The sequence below is a fragment of the Triticum aestivum genome, chromosome 5B (assembly GCF_018294505.1).
Source record: "Triticum aestivum cultivar Chinese Spring chromosome 5B, IWGSC CS RefSeq v2.1, whole genome shotgun sequence".
Taxonomy (NCBI): domain Eukaryota; kingdom Viridiplantae; phylum Streptophyta; class Magnoliopsida; order Poales; family Poaceae; genus Triticum; species Triticum aestivum.
This window is the reverse complement of record NC_057807.1, coordinates 686,706,970-686,717,936: the sequence shown is the minus strand read 5'-3', so window position 1 is coordinate 686,717,936 and position 10,967 is coordinate 686,706,970. Positions and strand designations below refer to the sequence as shown.

Genomic DNA, 10,967 nt, shown 5'->3' with positions numbered 1-10,967 from the left:
CGTACACTATAGATTAAAATAAAGGCAAGAATACGGCATGTCTCATTTGTGGCTGATGACCATTTCTTCCTTATCCTTCTCATGGAGTTTCACAGGCAGCGCACCATGAGTCACATTCTTCGCATCCTTCCAGAATATTCATCAAAAATTATTTGGGGCGAGAATATGCCATCTCTAATTCGCCTCATGACCATTTCTTGTTCATCCTTCTTGGGAAATTTCGAAGGCACCGCACCATGAGCAGCACATATGTTACATTCCTCATCTCCTTTCAGGACTATCTTACACAAGTTGGGAGATCGCTGGAGCACAGATCTTATGAATGTAAATTGCTGTTCTAGTGACCTAAAGCCAACGAATACTAGCTCTTTCAAAATCAAATTCTTGGTGTGGTCGAAGTCCATCTCCCACTGAGGAGTCCTTCTTTCAAAGTTGTTTCATCGTCTGAAATCCTCACTAACTTCATCCATATCGCATACATGTTCCCATACCTATTTGGATGAAAAACGGAAACACATGTACTCCCTCCGTTCCAAAATAGATGACTCAGCTTTATACTAACTTTAATACAAAGTTAGTACAAAATTGGGTCATCTATTTTGGAACGGAGGGAGTAGCTGGATAATGTATAACAACTTTAAACTAAATTTGTCAAAAACAGAAGCCTCTATATGTGGAGAACCAAACAAAAGGCAACATAATTTACAACTACGTCACCTCAATATGTAACATCTCGATAGATGGTGCCGCTGCAAGAAAGGCCATCGTCCATAAAATGTCAAATTCAACAAAAATACCACGCACAAACAACTTCCTTAGCTTGTTGAAAGCTGTGCAGAGTTGCTTCATTTCAGGTTGCATCCAAAGCTGGTCAGAAAATAAACAATCAAGATTGGATAATTTGCAAGCACATAAATGAGGCTATCAAAGATATTCAAGCTATGCTTAATCAATGTCATGAATAAACACATCTAGCTCTGAACTCTGATAGCTGTGATAACTAACTAATGAAAACAAAAATATGACCACTTCCCAAAAAAAAACTACAACTTACATTTTCTCCTTCAAAATCCAATGTGAGAGTATGTATGCATGTGGTTCCATGTATAAGCTCACTTAATTTAAATTGATCTTCCGAACATATTGCACCATATGCAAGTTCTAATTCTCCAAGAGACGGGACAAAACCAAAGGCCAGTGGCATATAGTTAAAAAAACCAAGTATCCAAATTGAACTTCTACAATTTCAGAAGGCATGCTACCTCAAGTTTCACAAAACCACACTCGGTGAGCTCTAGAACACATAGTTTTGAGTTTGGTGCATCAATCTTAAAGGGAGACGTATCACCAATATCACACTGAGTGAGGCTTAGGTGCTTCAGTTGCTTGCAGCAATCAAACAGGATATGGTGCATGTCCAATTTTGTCAAAGGCTACATTTTGTAGAGAGATCTTTGTGAGGCAGCGGAGCACACTAGGGTAGGCAGTGAAAAGAACATATATTTCTTGTGCTCGCTGCAACATATCTTCTTTACTGCATTCCAAATTATATGTCTCATCAAGAATGGCGAGATCTAAGTCTTTCAACAAACCAATGTTGATTGTGCCGCCTACGAGTAGGCCGACTTCGCACAAGAAAGTGTTGATAAAGTAGAGCTTAAGGTGCAAACTTGAGATTGAAAATTCTCTATGTCGTTTACCAAGAAACTTCTGGTGGCCTTTGTTAGAGACGCCATAGCTTCCTCCATATCCTTGGCCTTGATAGGTTCTAGGTGTGGGGCAGATAGGAAGTCCTTGACGTCGATGCTGAGCTCTGGCAGCAGCCAAGGCAGATGAGTCCACCACGTAGTGAGCGCACTTGTTCTTGCAGCCGTACGTGGACCGACTCGTTTCAAGATAGACAGTAAAGCATCATCGGTCAGCGAGCTGAGCCTATCTTGTTCCTCCATTTGCTGCAACATACATAATAAGTTATACAAAAAGAACAATGCTCCATCCAGCGTGTAAACCCTCCATGGAGCAAAACTATATATTATCTGAAGAGAAGGTGGGAGGTGGACTAAGGGGACTTACTTGGCTTTGGGAACTGCCGGTTTCATCGCTATTCGCCTCCATGGAGATGGAGATCATCAATCTGATGAGGCGTCGCAGGATGCTCGATTGTTAAACCCAACGCCGGTAACAGCAACAAAACGGCACGCCGGCGTTAGCTCCCTCCCTCGTACGTAGCTCGGAAGAGATCCTCTACTCTGCGGTGGCGCGGCGGATGGAATCCGGAGTCGATTGTGGAAGAAGAAGGGCCTGGGTCTTGTGGAAGCAAGGCGGAGGACTCCGGACCGGAGGGATGCCGCCGTTTGACGTGAACGATCCATAGATTTTTTTTTTGGAGAGATGTGAACGATCCATAGATACGCTCTTCACATCCGTGCCCTCCTCCTGGGCTGCTGGAGCCCAGGCCTTGTTAATTCCGGCCCAGGCTCAGGTGAGGAAGCCCAGCTGGGTCCACCCTAACTCCAATTGGGCTGCACAGGGCAGAAAACTGAGCCCTAACGCCCGCCATTTCTTCCACTAAAAAGCCCCGTAAACGCCAGCTTTTTTGCCCGAGTGGAACGCCATTTCCTGCAGACTGCAATGTGCAGCCGTAGGTTGTCAGAAATGGTTTCCGCGCAATTGTATCAAAGAATATCACGAGAGGGGCACATGCTAGCTTCGAGGTAATATCACTTGAAAAAACAGCATCACTAATATAGCATAAAAATAGCGTGCCGAGAATGCTCACTATATGAATCATTGTACAATATCTCGCTAATAGCAGATTTTAAGACCGACGCTACTTTGGTATAGCACCCAATTTTTCACTGGATGATACTATAACATGTGGCCGCATCAAACATGAAACAACGGCCAAATTCAATCAACAACACGGGGCGAAGCTCCCCGTAGGGCAAGTAGGGCGGCTATTGCACGTGTTCTCCGCGAACAACGGCGTATTGCATGGTAGGCTAGGCTGGATTAGAGCCAACTGCAAAGGATTGCACGTGTTCAGCTTAATTACGTGGTCAGAGCATCGGGCAGCGATGACTGCGCGCCGAGGACCTTGCCGCCGACGTCCGGGAAGCACTCGTGGCCCGGCAGTGGCCCGACGCCGCCGTCCCTGTCCACCTTCACGGGGTACCGCATCAGGTGGCCCCTCGGCGTCTCTGCCGCCGTGTCGTCCGGCGACACGTACGCCCGCCAGTTCTCCTCCGCCGCCGCGTTCACCCGGCGCACGCACTCCTCCGACTCCGGCCGCCGGAACCACTCCTCCGCCCTGCCGCCGAGGTGCTCCGCCCACAGCGACATCCTGTACCCGTACACCTGCAGCACACATAACACAGTAGACACGATAGATTCTTGTCATCCGCCGTGCATGTTCCATCCATGGCTTCCATGTTTGGATCAACTTGCTCCTACCTGTCCGCGAGGAGGGCCGCCGCGGTCTCCGGCCGAGGTGTGGTGCGGCTGGTACGCGCCCATGGCGATCTCCGTGTCCCTGGACCCTTCCATGGACCTCTGGTTGATGTTGGCCGACCCGATCACCACGTACTCGTCGTCCACCACCATCCCTTTGGAGTGCACGTAGATCATGAACCGCCGGTGCTTCTGCGCCATGCCCTGGTGATTCGCAACAGCCAACATGACCTTCAATGAATGTCACCGAATTCCAATGCAACATTCGTAATGCATGTGATTAATGGAAGCAGAGAGGAGAAATGGATGATGTGCAGTACCAGAGCAGAGTTGTCGTTGCATAAGCTCGCCTCCGGAGTGGCGGCGAGCTCGCGTCTCCCGAGGCAGTAGAAGTTCAGATAGTCTTGAGGGTGGGAGTCGACGAGACCCTGGCTCTCGAGAGCGTCTGCTATGATCTTGTACATCATAGACATGGTTTGCCCCTTTGGAAAAATCCTCATCATATCAAATATAAGGAAATGATTCGCACGATAGTATCCTGAGAGCATGTACCCTCACAACTTATTTAGATGATCTCTTCAATACAAATGTTTAAATGTTGAAATTCCTCCATCCAAAAAAATGATGAAACTTGGTGTTTTCAAACCATTGCCATATGTTCTCTTTTTCCTCTGAGGATATATTCTCTTGCTTCCGGTCCATGATTTCGTCGGTTTTGTGAGTTAATGGTCATATAAGAACACCTATGGACGTTGCTCCAAGGAAAAAATGAGAATAACTATGGATAATAGTTGGGAGCAAACCTGCCAAAAGAGGATCTGCTGCACTGCTGCTGTCGTTGGGATTCCTTCAGGCCACATTGGGATAACAACGTAGACCGCAAATCGCTGCTTCGCTTTGATCTTGCTCGCAATCTTCAGGGCCAGCTCAACGGGGATTAAATTATCTGCACCTAAGAATTACGACCGTAAAAAGAGAGTGTGTATGTCTATACTCGGTCTCCAGGATTAACAGATTACGCTTCGGTTGCAGACTTGCAGTTAAATCAAGAAGAGGCTGTGAGCAAATCGTTTCTATTTGATTGTGTACCTGTGTTTTTGTGTGAATGCCAGCAGAATGAAGACCCAATGAAATACTGGTTCTCGATGTATATGAAATATTGTGCACACCTGATGGCTTTCACGTAGGCGCTGTGTATGCTCCTGTCAATTTTCAGATTCTTGGCACAAACTAGATTCTGAAGAAGAAATGGGAAAACATCCACAACGGTTATCGAAAAAAGTGTGTAAATGAACACAGTTTTTGATGGTATCATTGCGCACAGAAATGATTCGTTATTCAACATAACCTGTGACTGTGCCTCCTGGACAAGTTTAGGAAATCCCCTCACAGATCCTGAATCAATTGACCTGAAAATCTACAACACCAGAGTAAATAAGAAAATCTAGTACTAGCATCTTTGACGTTCAAGTAGTGTATTTATTCGATAAAAGTTGAAGTCATATATACCTGTACATGCCAATTTTCTGGGTCCTGTTCGTCACAAACGCACGCATTCGCCTCATCGGTAGAAGGGGAAACAATCCAGGGCATCCGTTTAATCTTGATCAACGTGTCGTAATGCCAAATAATAACCTTTTTAAGGTTGACTCTCCATTTCGTAGCTTTGCGCCATCGTTGTTCGAAGTTTGTCAGTATATCGTAGGCGGCAGGGCCCTCGACTTTGCAGTGTAAGTCATGCCATGGCTGTCTGGGTCCATAAGAATTGACCTGCAAATCAGAAGAACAAAATAAAATATGCTCTAATGTTCAAATTCATTTGTAAGAGAGAATATCAGTTCATACTGTGGACGAGAACTAAGGAGTATGAAGCAGAGGAAGAGGAACTTACAGGGAAGGTAGGGTTGTGAAAATCCTTATGAAAAACGGTGTCAAGGTCATTGAAAAGCCTATGGTCAGGCGTATCATATCTGCCGTCACACAGGTCCAGACCGCCGAGAAATGCGGTGATCTTGCGGTTGTTTCCCGCGGCCTGCGAATCGACAATCACGCATTTCTGATGGTGCGTAAACAGAGTCCCCACAACCTGGAAAGAAAAACGCAGGCGAGCTAATTATATACTCCCTCCGTTCCTAAATACTTGTCTTTCTAGAGATTTCAACAAGTGACTACATACGGTGCAAAATGAGTGAATCTACACTTTAAAATATGTCTACATACATCCGTATATTGAGTCCATTTGAAATGCCTAGAAAGACAAGTATTTGGGTACGGAGGGAGTACCATTGAACCATTGTGAAGTAAGCTAGCATATCAATTTGATTTTAGCAGCACATTAGAATAGATAGAGATCCTCACGCACGTACGTACGTGCTGCTTGAAGATGCTGAGCTTGCTGCTGCCGTAGCGGGGAACCAGCACGCAGTGGACGCCCGAGTGCCTGAAGAATCTCCTCGTCTCCTCGTCGTGGGTGTGCATCACGCCGTCCTGCATCCAGCCTAGATCTTATTGCCGTCAGACCATTCTTCATTCACTTTCAATTCAGCTTTAGAAACAGATTTCTCCATGGATGCGCCGCAGCTTTTTGCCAAGAAATGGAGAAAATAATGGCTTTCTGAACTGAATGATGAAGAGCAAATGCAGATGTATACATACCGTTTTGAGGAGGAACCTGTCGTGGGAGGTCTTGTCGTCCCAGATGAGCATGACCACGCGGACGCCCTCGTGGACCTTGCCCTTGAGGAGCTCCCCGAGCGTCTTGGCGCTGCCGGTGGTGTTGCCGGCGCCGGCGGCGGGCTCCCGGACGAGCCGGACGGGGTGGTGGATGGACCAGCCGACGACGTAGACGAGGTGGTGCGCGTCGGCGACGGCGCGGGAGATGTCCTCCCAGCACCGGCCGTGCTTGTACGTCGCGCCGCCGTCGAGCTCGATGCCGGGCAGCTGCCCGTCGGCGACGTGCGCGTCCTGGTAGAGCGTGACGCGGCCGCCCCGCCGGAGCGGGAAGTAGGCGTTGGGCACGGCGGCGCACAGCGGGGTGCTGCCGCCGTGCTGCTGCTGCTGGGCCACCGGGGTGTAGCGCAGGGAGAAGCGCAGCTCGGCGGAGGTGCTGGCGTGGTGGTGGTGGGCGTGGTGGGTGACGGGGAACCAGCCGTGGACGAGGGAGCCGGCGGCGAGGCGGCGGGCGGGCACGGAGGCGACGCCGATGAGGCGGGCGCCGAAGACGTGGTTGTCCTTGACGTGGAGGTCGAGGGTGGCGGCGGCGTGCGCGACCTCGACGCGGAAGCGCTCGTCCCACCGGGGCCCGCCGGAGTTGGGGATCACCCGGGTCTGCGCCACCGTGGCGCCCGCCAGGCACACGGACACGTAGGCGTAGCTGGCGCTCGTGATGACCCGCTTCTTCTTCTTGGTCCGGCTGCCGGTGCTGCCGCCGCCCCTGGACCCGCCCTCGCCGCTGGCGCCGACGCAGGCGGTGAAGCAGCTCCGCATCCGCTCCGACGTGATGTCCATGTTGGGAAGGCGCCTGGCCTCCGCGATCCACACCTCCAGGTCGCCGTGCAGGTGCACCGGCGCCTCGGCTCCGGCGGCAGAGCCCATCGGACAGCGATCTAGCTAGCTAGCTAGCTTGCTGCCGTCCATCGTTTGGTGTCGGGTGGGAGGTTGGTGGACCAACTTGGTGCAGTCGCCGGTGGGTGGGGTGCGACTGCTCGGAAAGGTGGCTCATCCACGCCATGGGTGGCTCCGTCGGGGCGGCGAATGAACCGTCGACATCGCCTGCCATGTTGATCTGGCTGTACGCACTTTGCTTTCATCAGTCTGTATACTAAATAAAACACGGAGCACATGTACATTGTCGCGTGCTTTCGTCCGCAGCAATCTTCCCTCCCACCATCCGTTTCATGTGGGGATTAACCCAACCTGACGTGGGAATTCACTGCAAGAAATTCGTAAGAAGTGGACCCCAACCTCTATTGCTCTCGTGTAAAATCTTTTTTTTTTTGCACAATAGGAAAAAGTGACAATGATTTCCCCTTTTTGTTTGCAAAACCCTGTGTGTGTCCTTTGAGCGCAAGCCCATTAAGTAGCCATCAAATCAAGAACTTCACAAAGCACACGTATAATGTCGCTTGTTTTTGTTTCATTGTCATAAGAATTCGCTGCCAAAAAATTGTACGGAATTATGAGCGGACAATAACACCAGTGTCCAGCCTGCCGACCTATCCACGATTTGATTCTTACGATTCCAGCCATTGGAAATTTGGAAGACACTGTCTTTTTTCTAAAAAGGCACATCGTTTGAGATGGTTTGGGCATATTCAGCGCAGGCCTCCAGAAGCTCCACGGCTAAAGCGTGCGGAGAATGTTAAGAGAGGACGGGGTCGACCGAATTTGACATAGGAGGAGTCCGTTAAGAGAGACCTGAAGGATTGGAGTATCGACAAAAAGCTAGCTATGGACAGGGGTGCATGATCTTATGGGTTCCACCTCTAGCCTACCCCAACTTGTTTTGGACTAAAGGCTTTGTTGTTGTTGTTGTTGTTGTAAACCGACCTACTCAAATCAAACAGGCGTTGGTACAACCAAACCACCACCAAGATCGCAAGTATAACGTATAGTAACAGCGCCAGAGCATTACACAACAAGTTCACATGACCAAAAATTTATTGCCAGACATAAAACCTCACGACAGACCCAACTTACGGAGCCATAGGGTCATATCATCAGACCGCAGTCACGAATGGTTTCCGCGTAATGTGTGAAGAAAATTCACGAGGGGGCACACGCTAACTTTCAGGACATACTATGACAAGTGGCGATATCATCAGACACCAAACAGCTAGGTTCAATCAACAAACGCTCCAAAACTCCGCCAAGATTGGGCTACTCATCCCGCCCGACACTGTTTTAATTGTCTCCCCCCTGGTCAAAAAGAAAGGAGAGAACAACATCAATATAAGCATGTACTGTTTCATTTCACAGAGCAATCCACTACAGCAATATCCAAACATCATGAGAACCATTAACAGCTATGTTGAAAAAGCAGCAGTGCCACCTAGCAATAACCTTTCTTACCTACATGCAGATGAAAATAAACTAACCCATAAACAAGAGAACATGGGAGCATCTCAATGAGTTTTTGATAAGTTTACTGATAGAGAAGAAATGCAAGCACCGACTCAGCGAAAGCTAATAGACCAGACAAGCATGGAAGTTAATAAATTACTTTCAACCAGACTGCATTTGGAGGTTATGTTCAAATCAGTGCTGGCATGACAATAAGTTTGCAATTGCCAACAGTTGGAGGGTTAGGAAGCTGTCCATAAATAAGTGACTTAATATACACTAACTAATTGATTTGTATTAGAATATATATACATTCTTCCTACAATGTTTTCAACATACGAACCTGCTATGTTCCTTAAGTTTAGTCCCAAAGTGTTGGAAGCCATAAACAAGAAGATGTATGTACTTGGCAGACTATCAAAACTAAAAAATATGTTTCAAAAACAGAATGATCAGGTAACCCTAGCGTAAACTATCATAATGATGATATATTTACAACAAGGAGAAATAAAAAATGAACACCATATTTGGCAATTTGGTATCAACCATATGGACATGCTGAACATAAATTTTAACCAACAAACTAACAGTACAATAAGGACAAAGTGAGAAAGCAGTTACTTCAGAATGAGCAGCAACAGTCGAAGCATTGGCCGACCACTTTGGAGGAGAACCATTGAATATGTATGAGCATTCAGTGAACGCAGCCCCTATCCCCACACCAGCTCCAAGTGCAACTGATGCCCAGCGGGTTGTTGGGCTACCTGTATAAAATAACACAAGTCAAACATGCATTAGACCATAGATTTAGCTACAGTTACTTCACGAAGTGTAAATTTGAGTTCTTCTCAAAGTGTTTCTTTCGGCATATGCCAACTCTGAATAATTTGCAAGTAAATAAGATTATCAAATTTGAGAACACTCAAGAAAAATGCATGAATAATTGCTGGGAAAACTCATAATTATGGATTATCAGGTGGAAAACAGACAATCCACATAGTCAAAGAACTTTTTTAGTAGTTCCCTAACCAACATCAGATACACAGTAACATGTTGCATTGTTTACGCTTTATAGAATTTCTGAAATCAAACTCATTCTGGATACGAATAAAAGGACTCCAAGTTATTCAACAGAATAGGATACAAGGAAACAGTTTGAGATTAGCTGATAACAAGCATCACATAGACATCAATGGACAAGTCCCTAAAGTTCGAGAATGAAACTGACTTAGGACTCTGCATACTGCAGCCTATATGGTGTAAGCGGCTTGCGCCACCGTTAGAACAGAAGTAAGGTATAGTGAGTTTGATGATGATAAAAATTAAGCAAAACCAACATTTTACAAATTCACATTGGCAAAGATCAACAAAAATCATATCACAGCCCTATCAATTCCTGCTTAACACTTGGAATGAACAGCATCAAGACCGAACTCAGGAATCAGTAGGTCCCGCCAGCTCACCATTGATCATATAAAAACATATCATATGCATCTTACATGTTACTCTAAAAATGAGCATTGTGCAGATCTATGGCCTAAGTGGTATAACTATCTAGGACAGGTTATGATTGGGCACTAACAGGAAACGCGCTGTAATTTTGAAGGACGGTTCAGTATTCAAGTCCTCCACAGAGCACAATCCGAGTTAGACCATTCATTCTCTACATTACCATCTCTACATTACCAGCCACAGGGAAATGATGATAGCTCCACAAGGAAAGCATCACTCACACCAAAGTTTTCCTGCCTACCAATCAAAGCCATCACATAGCCGAGGCAGCAATTAAAGCACGTCTTGCTCTTCCTACACCGGTTGATCGAACCGATTGAAAACGATACTCTGGCCTCTACAGAATACATACATGCAGCAAATGGAACATTTTCGGTTATGCTCGTCGGAATCTCGCAGCCCTGGACGCAAATCGACTAGAGAAAGTCAATCCCGTTGAATTTGGCGTTCGGATCGCATAGAGAACAACCAATCTACGCCGCCCCGAAGCAGAGCACCGCTGGGAGGAGCGCGCCCAACCTACGCGGCTAGGGAATCCCGCATCAGATTAGGCCGATCGAGATGGAGCACGGGCATCATTTCCGCGCAACCCTAGATCAAGAGATACACATGGGAGGCGCGGCGAACAGATCTGGCGATGCAGCGAGGGGAAGGGGGAGGCGGAGGTGCGGAGCTTACGGAAGAGGATGAGGCCCCCGAAGGCGCCGGCGAGGGAGGAGTAGGCGACGCGGCGGATGGAGAGGTCGAGGCAGGCGTCCCACTTGGCGTCGAGGTCGTACCGCGGCGGGATCCCGGACCTGGCGGGCGGGGACGGCTTCGGCGCCGGCGCCGGGGCCGGGGCGGGGGCGGGAGGAGCGGCGGGCGCCGCGGCGGCGTTCTCGGGCGACTCCGCCATGGGAGGAGGGACGAGGGAGGAGAGGGGAGGAAGGGACGAGGGTTTCTCG

General features: G+C 48.0%; 2 protein-coding genes across 5 annotated transcripts; both read right to left on the bottom strand.

The window, feature by feature from the left end:
• Positions 1-2,720: 2,720 nt before the first annotated feature.
• On the bottom strand, positions 2,721-7,238 carry LOC123114233 (phospholipase D delta). 4 transcript variants are annotated; one of them, XM_044535631.1, is made up of 10 exons: positions 6,106-7,238; positions 5,821-5,937; positions 5,342-5,536; positions 4,960-5,220; positions 4,799-4,867; positions 4,540-4,687; positions 4,254-4,396; positions 3,771-3,932; positions 3,454-3,654; positions 2,721-3,357 (listed from the first exon to the last, which is right to left on the bottom strand). In XM_044535631.1, the coding sequence occupies exons 1-10, from the start codon at positions 7,042-7,044 to the stop codon at positions 3,052-3,054; spliced, it is 2,541 nt and encodes an 846-aa protein (XP_044391566.1). In that variant the 5' UTR covers positions 7,045-7,238; the 3' UTR covers positions 2,721-3,051. The 4 variants fall into 4 exon arrangements, with proteins under 4 accessions (XP_044391566.1, XP_044391565.1, XP_044391564.1 ...); XM_044535630.1 differs by having other exon boundaries at positions 4,254-4,402; positions 6,106-7,236; XM_044535629.1 differs by having other exon boundaries at positions 4,540-4,867.
• An 853-nt stretch (positions 7,239-8,091) lies between these two features.
• LOC123114232 (protein SPIRAL1-like 1) lies at positions 8,092-10,961 on the bottom strand. The gene is made up of 3 exons (XM_044535627.1): positions 10,702-10,961; positions 9,133-9,275; positions 8,092-8,367 (listed from the first exon to the last, which is right to left on the bottom strand). The coding sequence occupies exons 1-3, from the start codon at positions 10,916-10,918 to the stop codon at positions 8,353-8,355; spliced, it is 375 nt and encodes a 124-aa protein (XP_044391562.1). The 5' UTR covers positions 10,919-10,961; the 3' UTR covers positions 8,092-8,352.
• Between the last annotated feature and the right edge of the window lie 6 nt (positions 10,962-10,967).

What these genes read in the sequence shown, in the direction of transcription:
- LOC123114233 (XM_044535628.1), bottom strand. Translation starts at nt 7,044, where the DNA reads ATGGGCTCTGCCGCCGGAGCCGAGGCGCCGGTGCACCTGCACGGCGAC. An exon ending in TTCACAACCCTACCTTCCCT is followed by an intron (nt 5,221 to 5,341) that starts GTAAGTTCCTCT and finishes TCTGATTTGCAG; the next exon opens with GTCAATTCTTATGGACCCAG. An exon ending in GCGGCCCTCCTCGCGGACAG is followed by an intron (nt 3,358 to 3,453) that starts GTAGGAGCAAGT and finishes TGTGTGCTGCAG; the next exon opens with GTGTACGGGTACAGGATGTC.
- LOC123114232 (XM_044535627.1), bottom strand. Translation starts at nt 10,918, where the DNA reads ATGGCGGAGTCGCCCGAGAACGCCGCCGCGGCGCCCGCCGCTCCTCCC. An exon ending in CGGGGGCCTCATCCTCTTCC is followed by an intron (nt 9,276 to 10,701) that starts GTAAGCTCCGCA and finishes TATTTTATACAG; the next exon opens with GTAGCCCAACAACCCGCTGG.